The 26,027-nt window shown below is 36.9% G+C and overlaps 1 protein-coding gene across 2 annotated transcripts in view; it reads right to left on the bottom strand.

Moving 5' to 3' along the window:
- Positions 1-437: 437 nt before the first annotated feature.
- The window catches only part of LRRC49 (leucine rich repeat containing 49), a 200,047-nt gene continuing 174,457 nt past the window's right edge, over positions 438-26,027 (bottom strand). For both annotated transcript variants that reach the window (XM_023729769.1, XM_023729768.1), the window contains exons 16-17: positions 21,955-22,108; positions 438-1,041 (exon numbers count right to left, since the gene is read on the bottom strand). In XM_023729769.1, the coding sequence (XP_023585537.1) occupies positions 838-1,041; positions 21,955-22,108 (358 nt within the window). In that variant the 3' untranslated portion in view covers positions 438-837. The remainder of the gene's footprint in view (positions 1,042-21,954; positions 22,109-26,027) is intronic.

The following is a 26,027-nucleotide window of genomic DNA, read 5'->3' as shown; positions in this document are numbered from 1 at the left end:
TTTTATCCATGTACCTCTAATACTTCTGAGGTACATGCCTATCTGAAAAAAGAGCTGTAGAGTGGCTAACAATGGAAGGAAACACCTTTCAGAGAAGCAGGCTTACTGATTTCTAACTGCATTTTACATTCATTCAGAATCCCTTAAGATAAAGCTGTTTTTTCCCTGCCCCAGTTTTGACACATTTTCCTATTTCACTCCCGCACTGACCTCCAGGATTCCCTGGGATGCCCTGAGGATGCGGCCCCTAGAAGAATGGGGCCTCCTCTTATATAAGTGAACAGCAGGGATCCACCCAGCTAAAGAGGAACACACAGTAAATGTGATAATTGACTGGATTAATGAGGCAAACACATTTTTTTTAACTACTAATTTATTAATAAGTTTATTCTTTACTCATAAAAAAGAACATATTTTTGGCTTTGAAATCATGACATAAAGTAAAAAGGCAAATAATTGAAAATTATCAGCTGAAGGTAGGTAAAAGCAACTCATGCTGAACCATGAGCAAAGGCTGCGTGCTTTGGGCTATAGCAGGGGCACCAATCAAAGCAGGAATCCAAGATGCAATGCCAATTCAAGACCCATGCCATCTCTAAAAACTGCTTCCACCCAAAGGTTGTTTGGTTTTTCTATATATATAGGGAATTAATCTTTCCTGTCTCCCTCTTTTCTTCCTGACCTTTAGCTACAGAAACAGTAGGCAATGATGCTTTGATGCAACTCTTTCTAGTTTGTAGGAGATTGGTGGTGGTGTTGTTTTAACATGTTTAACCCTACATATTTTCAACCTTTGAAAAAACAAACTACTAAATCAACTGGGACTACAAGCCATTTCTATTTTTGGTCAGTTATCTGCTGTAGGCAGAGCTTCATATATGAATTCTTATTGCGGATTTCTATGACTGCATCCCTAACAAGCTCAATAAACATCTGCGGCCAAAGCTTCTGCAAAGCCTCGTTTTTCATGTTGATTTCTGTGGCTTCCTTCACAAGGTCCTCTATATACATCTTGCAGAATTTCTTTTTTTCCTTTATTTCCTGTTAGAAGAAGAAAATTTTGCGTTAAATAAATAATCCAGAAGCCAAAGCAACAATTACCTGAATCAGAGAAACTAAGATGATCTACTCTGACCTCCCACTCCTACCCATCTCCAGACCACTTCTCAGAGCAGGAATACTCTCCTAGACGCTCTTGACAGAGAGCTCTGCCTCAGTGAAGACAGCAATAGGGAACTCACTGCTTCCCAGTCTACTTCTACCTCCAGTGGATGGCTCTGTTTTCTTTATTGGAATTGCTGGATCCTAACTACTATTTCCACCTTGGTAGACTTTCTCCTTCCTCAGTTCAGGTATTTGAGCTCACACAAGTCAGTGAAAGCACAGACTCACTGACTTCAAGTGGTAAATGTACCAGGTAACTGATATTGACAATTTCTAATTAGTATCAGGTCAGTTAATACCCATATACATAATTTAAATACCCATACTCTGAATTATAGGAAAGCATGTAAAGGTATTCTAAACTGACATATGTGGCCTAGATCATTTGGACAAAGTTGGGAAAAAGTGTACAAGGGGGAAGAAGAAATATATACAAGGAATATATACAAGGTTGGGACCCAGAGCTTTGCCTTCAAAATAAATAGCACTCCCACTCAACTTCTGGGGCTGACAGTCTGTAAATGAAAAACCAGGGTTATGAACACAACAGAGCAAGTTTGGGACCAGAGGACAGGTGGGCATTGGACCTCAATTTCATCACAGAGGTCTAAATAAAAACATTTTGTTGGACGCAATAATTCGATATTTATACTAGTTATTATTTTGGGGGGATATTAAAGCACAATCATGGAAAATGGTTGTCATAATATGTACAGAAAAATCAATGGAATGGATCAGATAATCAGATTTATAAGAGAAGCGATTAGGTTTAACTACTTGGAAAAGGACCTATTTAAATCTCCAACTCACATCAAAACACCAAAATAATCTCAAGATGAGTTAAAGGGTTGAATTTAAAATATCAATAGACATTGCCATTAAAATACACTTACGAAGACTTGTAATAACAAGGAAAATGCTTACATTATAAGGCTAAGTGAAAAAAATCAAAATGCAAAATGAAATTACAAGTAGGTAAAAATTCATAGCATTATTTTCAGAGGGTTTGGGTTACATGAGTGTATATGCATTTGTCAAAACTCAGTATTTGTACGCCAAAAATTTGTATTTCATTGTATATAAATTTTACCTCAAAAGAAGAAAAAAACGATTGAATATTGAACTCTAATTAATGATATGCATGCTGGATTATTTAGGGAGATGTGTAATCCAGCATGCATAAACATCTCCCTAAATAATCCAGCATGTATATATGTAAGGAAACCCCGATGGTGTAGTGGTTAAGAGTTCGGCTGCTAACTAAAGGGTTGGCAGTTCAACTCCACCAGGCGCTCCTTGGAAACCCTATGGGGCAGTTCTACTCTGTCCTATAGGGTTGCTATGAGCTGGAATTGACTCGACGGCAATGGGTTTGTTTTTTTGGTTTTGTACTAATGTATGCAATTTATTTTGAAATGAATAAAAAAATAAGATAGATTGGTGGTTGGACAGAGAGACAGATAGATGCATAGATACGTGATAAAATAAGTACACTGTACAGTCCAATGTTAATAGTAGAATCAAGGTTTTGTGTGCATGGATATTTACCATAAAATTCTTTCAACTTCACTGTATGTGTAAAAATTTCATTAAAAACTACATAGAAATATATAGAAAAAATGTATAGAAAACTATTAGAAGCAAATACACTGAAGTGTTCTCAAGGTTGTCTTTGAGTTGTGAGACCATGAGTGTTTTTCTTCCTATTTTTCTATTTCTCCTCCTTTTTCAAATTTTTATGATTTTTAAAGCAACACAATATATTGATATATACCTGATTAATTAATATGTTAAAAATGGATCCAAATTGTCACTAACTTTCCCTAAAAAAGAAGTATATTCTGGCAATTTTCCTATGACATGTAAGGTGTCTCTACATAATCAGTCAGCATTTAGGGATCAACATGGATGATCTGGTTTTACTTCATGCGCTAACAACACCAGGTCATGTGTTGACCTATCATAAAAATATGTACAGAGTTTGATGGGTTATAAACAATAAATGGTTTCAGCTGGCTACATCTCAGATGAATCTAACTTTTTGACCTCTGAAATACAGTCTAGGACTTAGTCACCAGCACTAAGTTAACTTGTTGATGAGAACAGCTTTAGCTGCTCCCTTTGAAAACAGTAAATCTGGGCTACACAGAAACGGGAAGAAGGACAAGCGCGAAACACCAGAGGTCAGTAACCAAAATGAGCAGTATTACAGAATGAGCAATGCATTTATTACAAGTAGAAGGCACAGAGTATATTTTGAGAACGCTGCCTGTATAGATTCTAGATTTCTTAAAACAGGATTCTGAACAACAAAAAAAATTAAAACCAAAGGATTGTTTGAGTGTTAAGACAGGCAAAAATTTAATAGTAATTTAGAGATAACAAAGAGTCCTGGTTGCGCAGTGGTTAAGTGCTGGCTGCTAACTGAAAGGTCAGTGGTTTGAACCCACCAGCCCGCTCCGCAGAAGAAAACTGTGGTAGTCAGCTTCCATAAATATTACAACCTTGGAAAGCCTCTGGTGCAGTTCTACTTTGTCCTATAGAGTCACTATGAGTAGGTATTGACTCAACGGCAATGGATATAGGGATAAGAAAAATTAAAAGAATTTTTAAGTGATGTATTTTGTTAGTTTCAATATAAAACAAATTAAAATAAACTTTTTTTTAATAATTGACAGTGTAATTGTTGGTGCTTTAAAATTTCTTGCTGTAGTTTCTTTCATTAGTTCTTTATAAACATGTTGATACAGAATAGTATTTGCTATACTAACCCTTAATTTAGTAACTGTGTTTGAAAGCTTTCCTACTTCATCATTTCTTCTCTCCTCCAAGCCAATTACTCCTCACCCCCGTGCAGCATATTCTCTAACTCATCAGGGCTTGCCAGGATAACTCACTCTGCCTGTCCAGAAGGACCCTGTTAAGAGCACATTATAGCTACTTCTCTTGCCCTGACCTGTCATAGAGTTGTTGCACTTTGAAAAATGCTTTTTCCGTTCTCAAAATGCTTTCATATACTTATTTCTTTTATCTCACAATATTACTGTGGGGTTCATAAAGTAAGAATTTTACAAGCTCAATCCTGATGAGATGAACTCTATACAAGATTATTTATATTATTTTATTCTGTTGTTGTGAAGATGGTTTGGAAAAAATATAGGTCAAAGGTGGGATTTGTTACATAGCGATTTTAACTAGTACTTGCACTGGGATTTAATCCATAGTTCCACTTTATAAAAAGAAGCCCTGATGACGCAGTGGTTAAAGCGATGGACTACTAACTGAAAGGTCAGTGGTTCAAAACCACCTGCTTCCGTACAGACTTATAGCCTGAACAGGTGGCTGTGAGTCAGAACTGACTCGACGGCAGCATGTTACTTTATAAAGGTTAAGAGACTTGCTCAGGATTAGACGTCATTTACTAATCCTTTCCTACAGAAAACTCTAATCTAGTCTTTGAAGTATATTTGCAGCCTAGTTATATAGATGGCCCACACTGTACAAACTAACAAAACAGTAAATAAGTGCTGAATGAGATGTTTAGACAAAAAAATCCAATCAGTGTTCAGAGAATGGAGACCCATTTGTGCGAGAGTGGTCACGGAGACTTCAGGAAGCAGCACAAAAGACTGTGAAAGAAGCCAAGGTCAAGAATCAGAAGGTCTGAGTTCCAATGGCAGCTCAGTCAATAACTCACCGTCTGACCTTGAGTAGTTCACCTGAATTTCCAGTTTTCCTCATCTATATGAGGGAATTAGATCCTTTAAAGTCCCTTTTAGCTCTCCAATTTTTTTTCTTCTTAAACATTTTTTAGAATGAGTCAGGAAAATGGATGGACAATGAGCAAGCAACAGAATTATGACATATATAATGGAAGGCTCTGCTTATTCTGATTTGTGAGAAACTCACCTCAATTAATTATCACAAATCAAGAAATACAGAAGAGAAGGATTGAGCACTTTGTGCTCCAGTGGTTTAAATGTTTTTCAAGAGGTAGAGAGCATGTTACAATGGAAGGAATGCAGGGTTGCAAGTCAAGAGAGTGACGAAGAGACCTGGCCAAGGTTTCACAGGTAATGAATAGTAAAATCAGGGGCTCAGAAAAACCAAGACTCCGATTATTAGCCCAGTGTTCCTTCCAAATTATTATGTGGCTTCAGATTCTCTCCTTTTCCATTGAAATTTCTCAAAACAGAAGTCAACATTCCCTGTCTTTACTTCTTCATGGCTGAAATCACTTTAATCGAGACTTCTGCTTACAAGATTCCATGGCAACTGTTGTTGTTATTGTTCTGTGCTGTCGATTCCAACTCATAGCGACCCTATGGGACAGAGTAGAACTGCCCCATAGGATTTCCAAGGCTATAAATCTTTACAGAAGCAGACTGCCACATTTTTCTTCTGTGGAGCCACTGGGGGTGCAGTGGTTAAGCACTTGGCTGCTAACTAAAAGGTCGGCCGTTTGAACCCACCAGCTGCTCCACGGAACAAAGATACAGTAGTCTGCTTCTGTAAAGATTACAGCCTTTGAAAATTATCGGGCAGTTCTACTCTGTCCTATCGTGTTGCCTGAGTCAGAATCGACTCGACGGCAGTGGAGGAAAAAAAAAATCTTTACGGAAGCATACTGCCACATCTTTCTTCCGTGGAGCCGCTGGTGGGTTCAAACTGCCGATTTTTTGATTAGCAGCCAAGTGCTTAACCACTCCATCACCAGGGCTCCTTTTCTAGATGGCAATCTATTGCTAAGTCTGTGTTAAAGTAAGAATTGTTTGAGAAGATGGCAAATTTTAGGTTTTCCACTTGAGTTCATTCTTTGTAGTCCTGGAAAGGCCACACCAGGATCTCCAATAACTATCATTTCCCTTCATATCCAAGGTTTCAAGGAATATAGCAGCCAAGCACTTAACCACTGCACCACCAGGCCTACTAATTAACTATAGATTTATAATAATACTTGTTATCTGGTAAGGCAATTTCTCCTTATCTTTTTTTACACTTCTGGATTTTTGATCCTTTGCTCTATCATATAAGGATATCACTTAGGATTATATCATTGAGGATCAGCTGGTAAAGTTCCATAACCAACCCTGTCCAAAATTTTGATTAGAACTGCATTGTATTTATGGATCGATTTAGGAAGAATTGACTTCTTTATCACATAGAAAGTCTCCTTCCACAAACTTAAACTGTTTAGTTCTTCTTCATTGTCTTTCAAATATACCCGCTGCCATCGAGTCAGTTTCGACTCATAGCGACCCTATAGGACAGAGTAGAACTGCCCCATAGGGTTTCCAAGGAGCAGATGGTGATTTGAACTGCTGACCTTTTTGGTTAGCAGCCATAGTACACCATAGCTCTTAACCACTGTGCCACCAGGGCTCCTGTCTTTAAGTTTCATATTTTGACCATAAAAGGCTTATACAATTTTACCATTTATCCTTACACAGCTTTTGTTGTTATGGTAAATGTTGTCTTATTTAAAGAAAAACTTATCTTTTGAAAGGTAATACAACCTATATTGGGTTGTTGGTCCTTTTTCTTACTGATTTCTAAGAGCTCTTTATAATCTAAGGAGATTAGCTGAAAACTATTTGTTCCCATTTTGTCATTTGTCTATGCTTATTTTATCTTCCTGAAGGTCTTCCTCATTTCAAGGCTATACATTAATTTCCATGGCTTCTTCTAGAACTCTTATGCTTTCATTTTAAACCTCTAAATATCTGATCCATTTGGAGTAAGATATAATGTCTGAATCCAAATTTTTTTCCTCAGATAGTTCCCCAATTATACCCAAATGAATTATTGAATAGTCCACCTGACTCATTTGAGATAATTCATTACCATATAATAAATTCACTTTTGTATTTTGAATGTATATATGGCTTTTTAAATTCTATTCCATTAGACCATCTCTTCATGACCACATTGCTTTCATTAACAAGACTTTTAAATATGCTTTAATATCTAGCAGTTAGTTCTCCTCTCATTGTTCTTCTTTTAAAGCATTTTTGTGGCTATTTACATTTATTTTTCCATGTGTACTATAGGATCAACTTGTTTAAAAAATAACTTCAACAAAAAAATGGTAATTTTATTTGTTGTCATTGTCTCGTGCCATCAGATTGATTCTGACTAACGGTGACCCCATGTGTTACAGAGCAGAATTTCTCCATAGGATTTTCTTAGCTATAATCCTTATGGAAGCATATCGCTGGGCCTTTTCTTCTGCAGTGGTGCTGGGTGGGTTCAAACTGCTAACTTTTTGGTTACCAATCGAGCACGATCATATTAAAATTTTAATTAACTTCAGGAAAATTGACATATTTTGTTTTAGATTCTTCCTATTTGAAACATGCTAGGTTTTTGCATTTGTACAAATATGTTGCGTGCTTCATTATCTATTATAATACATATATTATCTATATGTTTTCTTCACATAGATCTGGTGTATTTATTAGTTTATTACTATGTATTTTCTCTTTTTTATGTTGCTATTGTGATTTGGATCTTTCTTCCATTAAATCTTCTTTCTAGTTGTTATTTGTATAAATGGAAGCTGTTGATTTCTACTCCATTAGTAAATTTTCTTATAGCTTTTTACAGTTTTTCAGTTATTTCTCTTGGAATTTCTTAGGTATTTGATAATATTGTCTACATTGGCCATACTGATAAAAAATAATGGTGATACTGGACATCCTTGTCTTGATGCTAACTTCAATGATTAGTTTTCTACTGCCGCGTAACAAGTTACCTCAAACTTTACGGCTTAAAGCAGCATACATTTTAGTTTCCATATATCAGAAGTCCAGGCAAGGCTCAGCTGGGTCCTCTGCTCAGGACTTCACAAAGCTTCAGTCAGGTATTGGCCAGGATACGTTCCTGAAGCTCAGAGTCCTCTTCTAATCTCATATGTTGTTGGCAGAATTCAGTTCCTTGTGGCTGTAGGAATGAGGTCCCCATTCTCTTGCTGACTGTTGAGCAGAGGCTGCTCTCAGATCCTAGTGGCCTCTTGCAGTTCCTTGCCATGTGGCTCTCTTACAACACAGCAGCTTACTTCTTTAAGGCCAGCAAAAGAATCTCTCTCCTCAGGGAAAGCTTGGACTCTCTTTTAAAGGACTTGCCTAATTAGAATCTCCCTTTTGATCAGCTCAGAGTCAACTGATTAGGGACTTTAATTAACATCTGCAAAATCCACCCTTGGCATATTCCATTTGCTACAAGTAAGTCCAAGGTTTTTCCCACACTTAAAAAGAGAGGGGATTATACCCAGATCTGGATACCAGGTATGGCAATCATGGGCATTAATTTAGTTAGAATTTGGCCTACCACAAGCTAAAGTTTCTAAAGTTTTCCCATTAAGCATGAAATTTAATATCTGATTCCCACTTACCCTATTTACTGAGTTAAAAAATACTAAGACTAGGTATCGAACTATGTAAAATTCCTTTTCAATGTCCATAGAAATAATTATGATTTTTTCACTTTAGATCTATTCATATAATTTACTAATATTGAATCTTCCTTGTATTCCTAGAATAAACTATGCTTGGCCATATTATGTTATTCATTTAATGTTCTCCTGTTTTCTGCCTGACAACAATTCATTTAGGATTTTTGCATCAATATTCTTAAAAGTCTAGTCTGGCTTTTCTTTTTTTGTGCAGTACTGGCAGGTTTTGGAATCAGTGCTATGCTTGAAAAAAATTTTAAGTTTTCTTTCTTTTTCAATACCCTTGAACAATTTTAAAAGCATTGGAATTACCTATTCCTTAAAGATATGGATTATATATACCTGAAGAAAACAAAATCCTCATAACTGTACTCATAAACAACATCACAATTAGTGGAAGAAACTGAATTTGTCAATAATTTCATTCTACTTAAATCAACAATCAATATCCATGGAAGCAGGACTCAAAAAATCAAATGAGGAGGTGGTGCCAAGATGGCAGAGTAGCCAGACACTTCCTGTGGTCCCTCTTACAAGAAAGACCCCAAAAAACAAGTGAATAGAGTATATATGACAATTTAGGAGCCCTGAACGTCAAAGGCAAAGTTGAGGAATCAGACTGAGTGGCGGGGGTGGGAGAGACAGTTTGGAAGCAGCAAGGAGTTGCCAGACGTGACCCAGTGGGAGCCAGTGCCCTTCAGGCTGGATTGGCTCGCATGGGCAGTGAGGCAAGCAGTGGCACTTGGGAGGCGTTTTCCACATCAGGAGAGACCCAGTAGCAGACAGTCTACTTGGGCATCCAGAACCAATGAAAAGCAGCACTCAATCAGCAAAAGATAAGTACTTGCGTCTGACCTACCACATGCATCAAAAAACACCCACTTTGGGAAAAACCTTTCTCCCATTTACCTGCCCCCTCCCCACTCTGCACCAGGTCCCAGCCAGCAACAGTGATTGCCAAGTCCCCTTGGCCAGAAGTAGGACCAGTCACGTGTCCTGAGCCATTCTTCCAGCCTTGGAGAGGGAACAAATTAACAAACAGGGAAATAATAATGTACCGGCTCCCTAAGCCAGAACTCAGGGTAGGCAGAGCTCCTCTGCTTAGGCACAGGCATAAGCAGTCCACAGACTTTGAATGCCTTTCACCCCTGCACAGACCTGTGTGGGCCCATTTCAAAAGTGTAGGGCATCATTACCACAGTACAATAGGGTGTATACCTGATGTCTAACTTAAACTCTTTCAGCTGTATGGTGAGGTGGCAGGTTCATGACGTTTGACACTGCTCTGCCCGTTAAGCAGGGTCCTCACCTACCCACATCAGGGGCCTGAGGACTGGTGGCTCTACCCATGCCACCTAGCCTCCCACGACGGGTCCAAGAATAAGTGGTGCCTCCTAGTCCTTACAGCCAACAGCATTGGGTGTTCACAGTCTGGGTGCAAAACCCACCCAACTACGTGCTCTGGGGAACAGGGACACGCTTTCCTCCCAGACACTCAGGGGCAGCTGTCAGCCCCGCCTTGCTCAGCGCATGACCCCCTACTGCAGCCAGATACCTGTGCCTACACCAATCACTGCTGCCTGTCTAAGATAGTAGGTGAGAGACTGCATCACACACCTAGTGACCGACTACTTGGACACCTGAGCTGAACTCATACAAGAAAAGTAAACAGACACCTGGGCTCACATACCTAGTAACAGATCTAACCAGGATGTTAGAGCTTCAAAGTCACCAATAATCAAACTAGCTCACACAAGCAGCCTATTTGGGCATATAAAAACAAAACAAAACAACAAGCTAGGACACAGTCAGCAAACATTAAATAAATAAATATAATAACTTATTGATGGCTCAGAGACAACAGTCAATATCAAATCACATAAAGAAGAAGAACATGATGGCTTCAGTAAGCCCCCAAAATAAAGAATCAAGAAATTTTCCAGAGGAAGAGAACTTCTTGGAATTACCAGAGGTAGAATACAAAAGATTAATATGCAGAACTCTTCAAGAGATCAGGAAGGAGATAAGACAAAATGCAGATGAAGCCAAGGAACACAAACACAAAGAAACAGAGGAACTTAAGGTTATGCAAGAGCATAATGACAAATGTAATAGGCTACAAGTATCCAAAGAGAGACAGCAATCAGAAATCCAGAAGATTAACAATAAAATTTCAGAATTAGACAACTCAATAGAAAGTCATAGGAGCAGAAATGAGGCAACAGAAGTCAGAATTAGTGACGCTGAAGATGAAGTACTTCACATCAACTTATTTGAGGAAAAATCAGATAGAAGATTTTTAAAAAATGAATAAACTCTAAGAATTATGTGGGACTCCATCAAGAGGAATAACCTATGAGTGATTGGAGTACCAGAACAGGGAGGGATAACAGAAAATACAGAGAGAACTGTTGAAGATTTGCTGGCGGAAAACTTCCTTGATATCATGAAAGATGAGAAGATATCTATCCAAGATGCTCATTGAACCCCACATTAGGTAGATCCCAAAAGAAAGTCACCAAGACATTTTATAATCAAACTTGCCAAAACTAAAGAGAGAGAATTTTAAGAGCGGCTAGGGATAAATGAAAAGTCATCTACAAAGGAGAGTCAGTAACACTAAGCAGATACCATGCAGGCAAAAAGGAAATGGGATGACATATATAAAGCCTTGAAGGAAAAAAACTGTCAGCCATGAATTACATATCCAGCAAAACTGTCTCTCAAATATGATGGTGAAATTAGGGCATTTCCAGATAAACAGACGTTTAGGGAATCTGCAAAAACCAAACCACAATTACAAGAAATATTAAAGGGAGTCCTCTGGTTAGAAAATCAATAACATCAGATAACAACCTAAGACTAGAACATGGGTCACAGCAAAAAGATATCAGATAGGGAAATTGCAAAAATAAATCAAAGCTAAAACACTGAAAATAGGGAAACACAGATGTCAATATGTAAAAGATGACAACATTAAAACAAAAAAAGAGGGACTAAAAAATGCAGTCATAGATTTTTCATATGGAGAGGAAGTCAAGGTGATATAAAGAAATAAAAGACTGGTTTAAACTTAGAAAAATAGGTATAAACATTAAGGTAACCACAAAGGAAACTAACAATCCTATACATCAAAATAAAAACCAAGAAAATATGAAGATTCAGCAAATACAATATCAACAACAATGAAAAAGATGAAAAGAAAATACATAAATGACTCAGCACAGAAAATTAAGTAGAACAAAGAAACTGTCAACAACACACACGAAAAGACATAAAAATGACAGCACTAAACTCATACCTACCAATAATTACACTGAATGTAAATGGACTAAACGCACCAATAAAGAGACAGTATGGCAGAATGGATAAAAAAACATGATCCGTCTATATGCTGCCTACAAGAGACACACATCAGACTTAAAGACACAAACAAACTAAAACTCAAAAGATGGAAAAAAATATATCAAACAAACCACGCTCAAAAAAGATCAGAAGTGGCAATATTAATCTCTGACAAAACAGACTTTAAAGTAAAATCCACCACAAAGGATAAGGAAGGACACTATATAATGATTAAAGGGTCAACACACCAGGAGGACATAAGTATAATAAATAATTACCCACCCAATGACAGGGCTCCAAAATACATAAACTCTAACTGCATTGAAAAGAAAGACAGACAGCTCAACAATAATAGTAGGAGACTTCAACACACCACTTTCGGTGAAGGACAGAACATCCAGAAAGAAGCTCAATAAAGACACGAAAGATATAAATGCCACAATCAACCAACTTGATCTCATGGACATATACTGAACACTCCACTCAACAGCAGCCAAGTATACTTTCTTTTCCAATGCACATGGAACATTCTCCAGAATAGACCACAAATTAGGCCATAAAGCAAGCCTTAACAGAATCCAAAGCATCAAAATATTACAAAGCACCTCTTCTGACAACAAAGCCGTAAAAGTAGAAATCAATAACAGAAAAAGCAAGGAAAAAAAAAAAAATCAAACACATGGAAACTGAACAACACCTTGCACAAAAACTACTGGGTTACAGAAGAAATTAAGGATGGAATAAAGAAATTCATAGAATCAAATGAGAATGAAAACACATCCTACCAGAACCTTTGGGGCACAGCAAAAGCAGTGCTCAGAGGTCAGTTTATAGCAATAAATGCATACATCCAGAAAGAAGAAAGGGCCATAATCAAACCATTAACCCTACAACTCGAACAAGTAGAAAGAGAGCAGCAAAAGAAGCCCTCAGGCGCCAGAAGAAAGGAAATAATAAGAATTAGAGCAGAATTAAATGAAATAGAGAATAGAAAAACAATTAGAGCAGAATTAAATGAAATAGAGAATAGAAAAACAATTGAAAGAGTTAACAAGACCAAAAGCTGGTTCTTTGAAAAGACAGACAAAATCAATAAACTGTTGGCCAAACTGACAAAAGAAAAACAGGAGAGGAAGCAAATAACCCATATAAGAAATGAGATGCGTGATATCACAACAGACCCAACCGAAATTAAAAGAATCATAACAGAATACTATGAAAAATTGTACTCTAACAAAGTTGAAAACCTAGAGGAAATGGACAAATTTCTAGAAACTCACTACTTACCTAAACTAACACAAACAGAGATAGAACAACTAAATAAACCTATAACAAAAGAAGAGATTGAAAAGGTAATTAAAAAACTCCCAACAAAAAAAGCCCTGGCCCGGCTGGTTTCACTGGAGAATTCTACCAAACTATCAGAGAAGAGTTAACACCACTACTACTAAAGGTATTTCAGAGCATAGAAAAGGATGGAATACTCCCAAACTCATTCTATGAAGGCAGCATAACCCTGATACAAAAACCCGGCAAAGACACCACAAAAAAAGAAAATGACAGACCAATATCCCTCATGAACATAGACGAAAGAATCCTCAACAAAATTCTAGCCAACAGAATTCAACAACATACCAAAAAAACAATTCACCATGATCCAGTGGGATTTATATAAGGTATGCAGGGATGGTTCAACATTAGAAAAACAATCAATGTAATCCATCACATAAATGAAATAAAAGACAAGAACCACATGATCTTATCAACTGATGCAGAAAAGGCATTTGACAAAGTCCAATACCCACTCATGATAAAAACTCTCAGCAAAATAGGAATAAAAGGGAAATTCCTCAACATAATTAAGGGTATTTATACAAAGCCAACAGCCAACATCATCCTAAATGGAGAGAATCTGAAAGCATTCCCCTTGAGAATGGGAACCAGACAGGGATGCCCTTTATCACCACTCTTATTCGACATTGTGCTGGAGGTCCTACCCAGAGCAATTAGGTTAGAAAAAGAAATTAAGGGCATCCATATTGGTAAGGAAGATGTAAAAGTATCTCTATTCACAGATGATATGATCTTATATGCAGAAAACCCCAAAGAATCCACAAGAAGACCACTGGAACTAATAGAAGATTTCAGTAAAGTAACAGGATACAAGATAAACATACAAAAATTAGTTGGATTCCTCTACACCAAAAAAGAGAACTTTGAAAAGGAAATCACCAAATCAATACCATTTACAATAGACCCCAAGAAGATAAAATACTTAGGAATAAATCTAACCAGAGACGTAAAAGACCTATACAATGAAAACTGCAAGATACTACTGCAAGAAACCAAAAGAGACCTCCATAAGTGGAAAAATATAGCTTGCTCATGGATAGGAAGACTCAACATTGTGAAAATGCCAATTCTACCCAAAGCGATCTACACATACAATGCAATCCTGATCCAAATTCCAATGGCATTTTTTAAGGAGATGGAGAAACAAATCATCAACTTCATATGGAAAGGGAAGAGGCCCCGGATAAGTAAAGCATTACTGAATAAGAAGAACAAAGTGGGAGGCCTCACACTACCTGATTTTAGAGCCTATTATACCGCTACGGTAGTCAAAACAGCCTGGTACTGGTACAACAACAGATACATAGACCAATGGAACAGAATTGAGAATCCGGATGTAAATTCATTCTCCTATGAGCAGCTGATATTTGACAAAGGCCCAAAGTCTGTTAACTGGGGAAAAGACAGTCTCTTTAACAAATGGTGCTGGCATAACTGGATATCCATCTGCAAAAAACTGAAACAAGACTCATACCTCACACCATGCACAAAAACTAACTCAAAATGGATGAAACACCTAAACATAAAATCGAAAACGATAAAGATATCATGGAAATAAAAATAGGGACAACACTAGGCACCCTACTACGTGGCATAAACAGAATACAAACCACAAGTAACAATGCACAAACACCAGAAGAGAGACTAGATAACTGGGAGCTCCTAAAAATCAAACACTTATGCTCATCAAAAGACTTCACCAAAAGAGTAAAAAGACAACCTACAGACTGGGAAAAAAATTTTGGCTACGACAAATCCAATTGCGTCTAATCTCTAAAATCTACAAGATACTGCAAAACCTCAATAACAAAAAGACAAATAAAACGGGCAAAGGTTATGAACGGGCACTTCGCCAAAGAAGATATTCAGGCAGCTAACAGACACATGAGAAAATGCTCACAATCATTAGCCATTAGAGAAATGCAAATCAAAACTACAATGAGATATCATCTCACCCCAACAAGGCTAGCATTCATCCAAAAAACACAAAATAATAAATGTTGGAGAGGTTGTGGAGAGACTGGAACACTTATACACTGTTGGTGGGAATGTAAAATGGTACAACCACTTTGGAAATTGATTTGGAGCTTCCTTAAAAAGCTACAAATAGAAGTACCATATGATCCAGGAATCCCACTCCTTGGAATACATCCTAGAGAAATAAGAGCCATCACATAAATAGATATATGCACACTCATGTTCATCTCAGCACTGTTCACGACAGCAAAAAGATGGAAACAACCTAGGTGCCCATCAACCGATGAATGGATAAACAAATTATGGTATATTCACACAATGGAATACCACGCAAGGATAAAGAACAACGATGAATCCGTGAAACATAACATGGATGAATCTGGACGGCATTATGCTGAGTGAATTTAGTCAGTCACAGAAGGGCAAATATTGTATAAGACCATAATTATAAGAACTCAAGAAAACGTTTAAACACAGAAGAAAACATTTTTTGATGGTTACGAGGGTGGGGAGGGAGGGGGGTATTTACTAGCTAGAAGGTAGACAGGAATTATCTTAGGTGAAGAGAAGGACAACACACACTATAGGGGAAGTCAACACAACTGGACTAAACCAAAGCTGTTTCCTGAATACAACCAAACACTTCGAGGGACAGAGCAGCAGCTGGGGTCTGGAGACTATGGTTTCAAGGGACATCTAGGTCAACTGGCATAACAAAGTTTATTAAGAAAATGTTCTGCATCTCACTTTGGTGAGTGGCATCTGGGGTCTTAAAAGCTGGTAAGCGGCCACCTAAGATGCATCAATTGGTCCCAACCCATCTGGAGCAAAGGAGAATGAACAACACCAAGGACACAAGGATAGGTATTAGCCCAAGAGACAGAAAGGGCCACATAAACCAGAGACTTCACCAGCCTGAGACCAGAAGAACTAGATGGTGCTCAGCTACCACCAATGACTGCCCTGACAGGGAACACAACAGAGAGACCCTGACGGAACAGGTGAAAAGTGGGGTGCAGAACTCAAATTCTAGGAAGAAGATCAGACTTAATGGTTTGATTGAGACTGGAGGGACCCCAGAGGACATGGCCCCTGGACCCTCTGTTAGCCCAAAACTAAAACCATTCCCAAGGCTTACTCTTCAGACAAAGATTAGACTGGACTATGGGACATAAAATGATACTCATTAAGAGTGTGCTTCTTAGCTCAAGTAGATGGATACATGAGATTAAATGGGCAGCTCTAGTCTCGAGGTGGGATGAGAAGGCAGAAAGTGTTAGGAGCTGGTTGAATGGACACGGGACATCCAAGGAGGAAAGGAAGAGTGTACTGTCGCAGTATAGGGAGAGCAACTAGGGTCACATAACAATGTATGTATAAATTTTTGTACGAGAGACTAACCTGAATTGTAAACTTTCACTTAAAGTACAATAAAAAAAAAAAATCAAATGACTTATTGCGTTGGGTAAATATGCTGCAAAACACTTCTTTAAAGTTTTAAAAAGCAAAGAGGTCATGTTGATGACTAGGGTGCACCTGACCCAAGCCATGGTCTTTTCAATCACCTCTTATGCATGCAAAAAGTAGACAATGAAAAAGGAGGACAGAACTGATACATTTGAACTTTGATAATGTCGAAGAATATTGAATATACTGTGCATGGCCAGAAGAACAAACAGATCAGTCTTAGAAGAAATACAACTAAAATGCTCCTTAGAAGTGAAGACAGTGAGAAGTCATCTCACTTACTCATCGAAAGGACCAAATGCTAGAAAAGGACATCATGTTTGATAAAGTAGAAGGTCAGTGAAAATGAGGGAAACGCTCATTAAGATGAAAATGTTTTGTTCTGTTATACATAAGGCCACCATGAGTTGCAATCGACTCAAGGGCAATGAGTTTGGTTTTTTTGGTTTTGAAGTCCTCAATTACGTACATTGGACCTCCTGTAACTTTGTTTATTATCTTTTTTTTTTTTTTTTTTCTAATTTTTAGGCTCTCTTAGTTTAATTTGGGTCATTTTTCTTATTTCTGAGAAAGATGTGGCAGTCTGCTTCCATAAAGATTACAATCTTGGAACCCTACAGGGCAGTTCTACTCTGTCATATAGGGTTGCTACGAGTTGGAATAGACTTGATGACAATGAGTTATAATCTTTATTGTTTCTTTTCTATAGTATTTATTTTCCCTTCAGTTTTGTCAGAAATTTTGTCTCTTTCAAGACAATATATTTTTTCTCCTGATGATTTCCTGTGTCTGGTAATATTTGCTGCTCTTTCCCACCTTTCATCTCAGAATAACTTTAATTTGATACTGTGCTGCTCCCTTTTTATTACATATCATGGACGGAGTTAGATTTTTCTGGCCCAGTTATTTGCAGGAAGTTCCTTCACAGAGTATATTTCTGCTGGCTTTTTCTCAGACCTGACATATTTTGGACCATTTTACTAATTTCTGCCCATCTCCTTTGTGCTCCATGTCCCTTCTGTACCATGACTTCAGCCTGTCCACCCCAAATCATTCTGCTCTTGCTGTATTTAAGTGAAAAAAAATTTAATCTCTTTATGGTGAACCCCTTACTATGGAAATAGGGAGTATTCACTTTCCCATCACTTGACTTCTGTTGCTCTTGACACGTGGCTTCCATGCCAATCATTGCTGCTTTGAGCATATCTTCTGTGTTATGTTGAGTCTGTGAATAATATTTCTCCAAGTTCTGTTGAAAATAGAGTTTGTTGGCTTAGTTTTTCTTATTCTTTTCCAGTTTCCATTATTGCTTTTATGTGATATTTCATGAGAAAGGAAAATTACTGTCTCATGCCACTTTGTTCATTAACAGAAGTCAAACGGTAATTCTTTACATTTCTAAGTGTTTTTTGCTGGTATATAAAAATACAATTGATTTTTACATTATTTTATATCCAGAAACATTTATTATTTAATTCTTAGAATTTGTCTCTAGAGTTTTCTAGGTTTTCTATGTAAATAATCATATAATCTGCAAATAATGATAACTTTGACCCCTCCTTTCCAGTCCTTATGCTTTTTTTCTTCCCCCCCTTGGGAACTGGCTAGCCTCCATGTTCCTGAGTTAAAAAAGAAATGCTTCTAAGCATTTCACAGTTAAATATGATATATGCTGTATATTTTTGGTAGATACCCTTTTAAGGAATTTCTCTTTGGTTCCTAGTTTGCTACAATTATACCATAAATGAATTTTTAACTTTACTAAATGTTTTTTATGCAGCTAATAAGATGATAATTTGGTTACAATGTTTAAATAATGTTATAAGTTTCCAAATGTTACACTATCTTTACATTCCTTGGTCTTTTTTAAAAAATATTTTATTGTGTTTTTGGTGAAAGTTTATACCGCAAGATAGGTTCCCCTTTGAAATTTCCACACAAACTGATCAAAGGCATTAGTTACATTTTCTGTGTTTTGTCAGCGTTCTCTTTCATTGTGTTCTGGTTGTTCCATTTCCAGTATTCTAGACTAGTGAGCACCTTCAGCGCTGCATTCATCTGTTGAAACATCTCAATTGGTATTCCATAAATTTCTGGAGCCTTGTATTTCGCCAAAGCCTTCAGGGCAGCTTGGACCTCTTCCTTCAGTACCATCGGTTCCTCATCATATGCTACCTCCTGAAATGGTTAAATGTCAACCAGTTCTTTTTGGTACAGTGACTCTGTGTATTCCTTCTATCTTCTTTTGATGCTTCCTCTGTCATTTAATATTTTGCCTGTATAATCCTTCAGTACTGCAACTTGAGGCTTGAATTTTTTGTTCAGTTCTTTCAGCTTGAGAAATGCCAAGCGTGTTCTTCCCTTTTGGTTTTCTATCTCCAGGTCTTTGTCCATTTCATTATAATACTTTACTTTGTCTTCTTGAGCTGCCCTTTAAAATCTTTTGTTCAGCTCTTTTACCTCATCATTTCTTCCTTTAACTTTAGCTACCCTATGTTCAAGACAAAGCTTCAGAGTCTCTTCTGATATCCATTTAGGTCTTTTCTTTCTTTCCTGTCTTTTTAATGATCTCTTGCTTTCTTCATGTACGATGTCCTTGATGTCTTTGGTCATTAGTGTTCAGTGCGTCAAACCTACTCTTGAGATGGTCTCTAAATTCAGGTGGGATATACTCAAGGCCATACTTTGGCTCTCGTGGACTTGTTCTAATTTTCTTTAACTTCAACTTGAACTTGCAAACGAGCAGTTGATGGTGTGATCTGCAATCCGCCCCTGGACTTGTTCTGACTGATGATATTGAGCTCTTTCAACATCTCTTTCTACAGAAGTAGTTGATTTGATTCCTGTGTATTCCATCTGGCGAGGTCCACATGTAGAGTCGCCATTTATGTCTGTAAAAAAAGGTATTTGCAACGAGTAAGTCGTTGGTCTCGCAAAACTCTATCATACAGTCTCCAGTGTCGTTTCTATTACCAAGGCCATTATTTTCCAACTACTGATCCTCCTTCTTTATTTCCACCTTTAGCATTCCAATTACCAGTAATTATCAATGTCTTGATTGCATGTTTGATCAATTTCAGACTGCAGAAGTTGGTAAAAATCTTCAATTTCTTCATCTTTGGCCCTAGTGATTAGTGTGTAAATTTGGATAACAGTCGTATTAACTGGTCTTCCTTGTAGGTGTATGGATATTATCCTATCACTGACAATGCTGTACTTTAGGATAGATCTTGAAATGTTCTTTTTGACAATGAATGGGACGACATTCCTGTTCAATTTGTCATTCTTGCCATAGTGGACCATATGATTGTCCAATTCAAAATGGCCAATACCAGTCCATTTCAGCTTACTAATGCCTAGGATTGTCAATGTTTATGCATTCCATTTCATTTTTGATGACTTCCAATTTTCCTAGATTCAGACTTCGTACATTCTATGTTCCCATTATTAATGGATGTTTGCAGCTGTTTCTTCTCATTTTGAGTTGTTCCACATCAGCAGATAAAGGTCCCAAAAGCTTGACTCCATCCACGTCATTAAGGTCGACTCTACTTTGAGGAGGCAACTCTTCCCCAGTCGTATTCTGAGTGCCTTCCTGAGGGGCTCATCTTCCGGCATATATCAGACAATGTTCCGCTGCTATTCACAAGGTTTTCACTGGCTAATTTTTTCAGAAGTAGACTGCCAGGTCCTTCTTCCTAGTCTGTTTTAGTCTGGAAGCTCCACAGAAACCTGTCTACCAAGGGTGGCCCTGCTGGTGTTTGAAATACTGGTGGCAAAGCTTCCAGTATCACAGCAACACGCAAGCCACCACAGTAGGACAAACTGACAGATACATGGTGTGTCTGTCACTAGGAAGAAGCACATTTCAGCTTACTATGAGTAAGTATTCCGTCACAATTGGAGTTGTTCAGTGATGAACAATCTCACAAAGCAGTGAACTTTTTTGTAGTAGAATAATTTAAAGCAGAAACTGAACATTTTAGGATGTTATTAAAAATATTGTTGCACTGTGTTTTCAAGTGATTTTCAAGTTGTAACTCTTAGAGTCCTATCAGTTTCAAAGAGATGCTTCAGGATTGAGGTTGGGGTGAAGGGAAAGAAAAATAATAGAAGGACCAGTCAAATAAAGCTCTGAACTTCTATCTTCCCTCTATAACAACAGCACTTCTGCTGTTTTGCTTTGTTTTGACATACTATGGTTTCCACTCCAATACAGTTTGAATAAAGAGCTCCACAGATGTTAAAAAATATCTGAAAACCACTTGCTTGGCCACTTCACTTCCAAATTATATATAACCTATGTGAGGATAAATACATATCCTCAAACAATATCTTGCACATAAGTCATAAATGCTCAACCAATGCAATCTGTCATCTTTGTCTTGTTCTTTTACTCTTTTGTCCCCTCAAAATCTCTTGTAGAAAATTAACATTCTATTGTTTTTAGAAGACTTATCTCTTTAGCCCTCTTGTGAGGTCCATCAGGAAGGTGCTGCATGCTTTTCATTTTTGTAGCTCCCACAGCATGACAACATTGTGCTCCCCCAATAAATATTTGAACACATAAAGAAGTAAAGAATTGGTTCCAACTTTTCTGGTTAAGTAGCTATATTGGGAAGAGAACAGATCAACGTTATATTACATGATTAAGAACACAGGAGTTAATGTGTAAGAGAATGAAAGAAATGAATGAAAACATCCAGGGCCCAACCAACAGGAGCAGAATGGAGGCTCTGCTGTGACCTCTGCTGGTTTGGCATGGGCTGGTCAAGCCCTCACAGCAAGCTTACACCCTTTTCTTCTTTTTATTTTATGTTATTTTTTTAATGTGGTAAGTATATAGGTAACAACATTTACCATTTCTACAATCTTCACATGTACAATTCATTGACATTAATTACGTTCATCATATTGTTCAACCAACACCATTTATACCCCTTTTCTTAATTCAGATTAATCAAGACCTTTGGTCCTGCTTTGGTCTGGCCTTTTGGTATGATTTCTTTTGAACAATTTTTCTGCTGAAATAAAGACATTGAAACTATGAGTTCTTCTTTATCTTGGGGCTCTACTTTTAACGCCTTGGTGCCTACTGTCACCATCTTTGTATATAAGGCTGATTAACATTCCAGAACAAAAAGTTATCTTAAATGACTAAGGAAGAAATATACAAAGATTAATGGTAGTTTTACCTCCAGCTTTTCATTATAAAAGTCTCTTGTGGTATAATTCAGTGTAGCACGATTTGTGTTTTCTCCTGTAAGTCTTTTACTGTCATTATTTTCTTCACTGGTAATGCCTGGTTTTTTCCCCTTGGTTTCTAGAAGATACTGAAATTGCTTCTTCCTATAGAAAGACAGTAAAGAGATACAGAGAGTTACTTATCAAACTTATTAAAATGTCTATTTTTTTGTTGGTTTAGAGAAGAGTATGTATTTTTAAGAACATCTGTTTTGAGTTTATTTTTTATTTGAGCTCAGTTCAGCACCTCAATCTTTCTACTAACTATGCTACTCAACCAAATTCTTTTGTTTCATAACTACCAATTATCAACATAAACATGTCTCAAGCATTTCTAAAGTGGGAAAAGTTGATTTTTAAAAAATGAATGCAAAAATTAAATAATCACAGAGCAAAAAACAACCCAATTAAAGATGTAGTGGGCCTAACTTCAGTCTTTATTTCCCATAAAACATGTTACTTGCCTCTTATAAATCACACAAATAGCTCATAATTCTATTATGTACCTCACTAGCATTATTCATGGCTAGAAAATGGAATACGATACTGGTTTAAGTTTAGGCAAAACAAAACAAACCCCAAACAAAAAACCTCTGTCAGCACATCAAAGCAAGATCTTTGTAGGAGCTAAACAATAAAACAGAAAGCCTCATTTGATTATGCAGAAGGACACAGACAGTGCCCACAGTATCACAGGTCCATAAGCCCAGAATTCCAGAGGACTGTAACTCAACCTCCCTGAAGATCACTTTCTGGTTTCCACCACTTAGAGTGTCCTTATGTGAAGTGACACCCCTACCTCACTGTGAACTGTGAACCGAAGATTAGAGGCAGAAGACAAATATATCTTTACAAAAATTTCTTCTTTCTGATTTAAAAGTTTAATACAATCATTTAAGAAACGTTGCAGAGTACAAATTTTGAATAGTATAAAGAAATAGATAAAAATAATCCAGATATATATAGCTCATAAATCTATATACATCTACACATTATTCATATTTGACATATTTCTTTCTAGGCTTTTTCTGTGAATTTTTATAAAAAGTTAAGATTATACTAAATATCCAATTTTGTACAATGTTTTCACTTAATACTATATAACAAGAATTTTCTATTATTAAAAATAATTTTAATGTGTGAATAAAATTCAGTTGAGATATAGATCACAATTTAATCAATTCCTTTTACTCAATATTTAAGTAGTATAATTTTCTCACTTTTGTAAAAAAAAAAGTAACAGATCTTTATTTGCATTTATGTTCTGTACTGATTTTTTAAATTATAAAAATAATGCACATATACATTTTATATCATTTATTAGCATTTCAAATAATCAACTTTTCATTAATTCTGTTTTTAACTTCATTATTTCTTTCCTTCAACTTTCTTCAGCATATTTTGCTGTTCTTTTTCTAACTTCTTGAGATAAATGTTTAGTTCATTCGTTTTCAGTCTTTATTTTTTCCTAATGTACCTATTTCAAGGCTAAACTGTTTCCATTTAGCACCACTCTAAGTTGATCCCACAAGTTTTTTTTAATTAATGAGTTTAAGCTTAGCTGCACTGTGGACAGAGAACATTGCCCATGTGATTTCAATCCTCTGGAGTCTGCTGACATCTGTGAGAGGTAGACTGATTACACTGATGGTCCTAATTAATGGCTTTCCTGAATCTATGCCCTTTACAACGTAATTTGGAGCTAAGTAAAACTTAACCACCCTGCCCCTTGAATCATGCCCTTGTGACTTGCTTTGGCCAAGAGAATGTGGGTGAATAGACGGTGGGTCAGTTCTTAGCTTAGGCCTCAAGAGACTTTTTATGTTTCTGCTGTTTCTCTGAACCTTGCCCAAGCCCAGGCCAGCTTTCTGGAGTATGAGAGACCACGTGGAGCAGAGACAAGTTGTCCCAGCTAAGGTCTTTCCAGACCAATTTACAGCCAGCCAACCCCAAAACAAGTGAGAGAGCGCAGACTAGATCAGCAGAGCGACCTACCCAACCCACAGGTGACTGTAGATCCATGAGGATCCCAGCTGATGGCAGGAGAATCACCTAGCTGACCTGTTTACTCATTGGAAAAATAAATGCTTCTTGTTTTAAGCACTAAATTTTGGGGTGGTTTGTTACACATCAATAGCTAAGTGATACAACATAAATTCATCATTTTCTTTGCTTTCTATTTGACTCAAATGTTCTATGTTTCTTTGCCTTATTTTCCCTCTCCTACTAGTTTGGAAGTTATATACTCTTTTATTCTTTGGTGAGCATAGATATAACAACATGTACTCTTAACTCACTAACATCTAAACTTAATTAATATATTTATCTCCATCCTAGACAATACAAAAACCTAGAACAACTTTTCTCCACTTAACCCCATTTTCTCCATTTTATACATACACATATATACACACACACATGCATTATATATATACAGACACACACATACATATATACATACACACATTCATTCGTATACATACATATTATAAATATATTTAGATATCTTTGTTGTTGTTGTTGTTAGTTGCTATCGAGTCCGTTTTGTATAATGGAACAAAATGTTGTCCAGTCTTGTGCCACCTTCATGATCTTTGATATGTTTGCACCCATTGTTGCAGCTATTGTGTACTACAGTAGTTTATTTTAATTCTATATTTTTTAAACCTCACAAAACATTATTATTGTTGCTTTATACAATCAATGTTCATTTAGCTGTATCACACATATTTAATACTTTCCGTCTTCTTTAGCTCTTCTTGCATCTCAGATATTCTATCAGATCTCAGATGTGAGATTACTTTCATTCTGCCTTAAATACAGGCTTTAGAATTTTTTTTCGAGCAGGAATACTAATGAGACTTCTCATGTTTTGTTTTTATTATTTTGTTTTAAAAATGTCTTAATTTCACCTTCATTCATTTTAGATATTTTTCCTGCAGGTAGAATTCTAGGTTGGCAATTAATTTCTTTCAGTGCATTGAACATATCATTCATTACTTTGTCTTCTAGCTTCCATTGCTGTTGTTATGAAATCAGTTGTTGATCCTCACTCCTTTGAAGATAACTTCTCATTTCCTGGTTGTTTTAAAAATTTTCACTTTATATTTGGTGTTCTGTAGTTTCACTATGATGTATCTAGGTGTGGATTTATTTTTATTTATCTTATTTGGGGTTACCAACCAGTAATCAGTTGTCATTCAGTTTATTCTGACTCACAGTAATCCCATGTGTTTCAGAGTAGAACTGTGCTCCACAGGGTTTTCAATGGCTGTGATCTGTCAGACGTCAATCGCCAGGCTTTCTTCCAAAGCACCTTTGGATGGATGTGAACTGCCAACTTTTCAGTTAGTGGTGGGCACTTAACTGTTTGTGTCAGCCAGGGTCCCCTATTTGGGATTAGTTGGGTTTATTCAGTATATGAATTAGTAGAATTCATCAGTTCTGAAAAATTCTTTGCCATTCTCTTTAAATATTGTCTCCACCCCCATGCTGTTTATAGTGTATTTCTGAAACTCCAATTAAACATATGTTAAAACTTCTAAATCACTCTATCACTTTTCCACATGTTCCATCTTCTTTTCTCTTTGTTCTGCATTCTGGAAAACTTCCTCTAGCCTATCTTCCAGTTTACTGATTCTCTTTTCAACTGCATAATATGCCATTAAATCTCTCCATTAAGTTTTAATCTTGTTTATTGTATGTCTTAGTTGTCTAGTGCTACTATAACAGAAATACCCCCAAGTGGATGGGTTTAATAAACAGGAATTTATTCTCTCACAGTTTAAGAGGCTAGAAGTCTGAATTCAGGGCGCCAGCTCCAGGGGAAGGCTTTCTCCATTAGCTCTAAGGGAAGGTCCTGGTCATCAATCTTCCCCTGGTCTAGGAGCTTCTCATCACAGGGACCCCAGGTCCAATGAAGGTACTCTGCTCCTGGCTCTTCCTGCTTGGTAGTAATGAGGTCCCTCTCCTTTCTGCCTGATTCTCTCATTTACATCTCAAAAGAGACTGACTCAAGATACAA

The sequence above is a fragment of the Trichechus manatus genome, unplaced genomic scaffold, assembly GCF_000243295.1.
Source record: "Trichechus manatus latirostris isolate Lorelei unplaced genomic scaffold, TriManLat1.0 scaffold00030, whole genome shotgun sequence".
Taxonomy (NCBI): Eukaryota; Metazoa; Chordata; class Mammalia; order Sirenia; family Trichechidae; genus Trichechus; species Trichechus manatus.
This window is presented reverse-complemented; position numbering and strand designations above follow the sequence as displayed.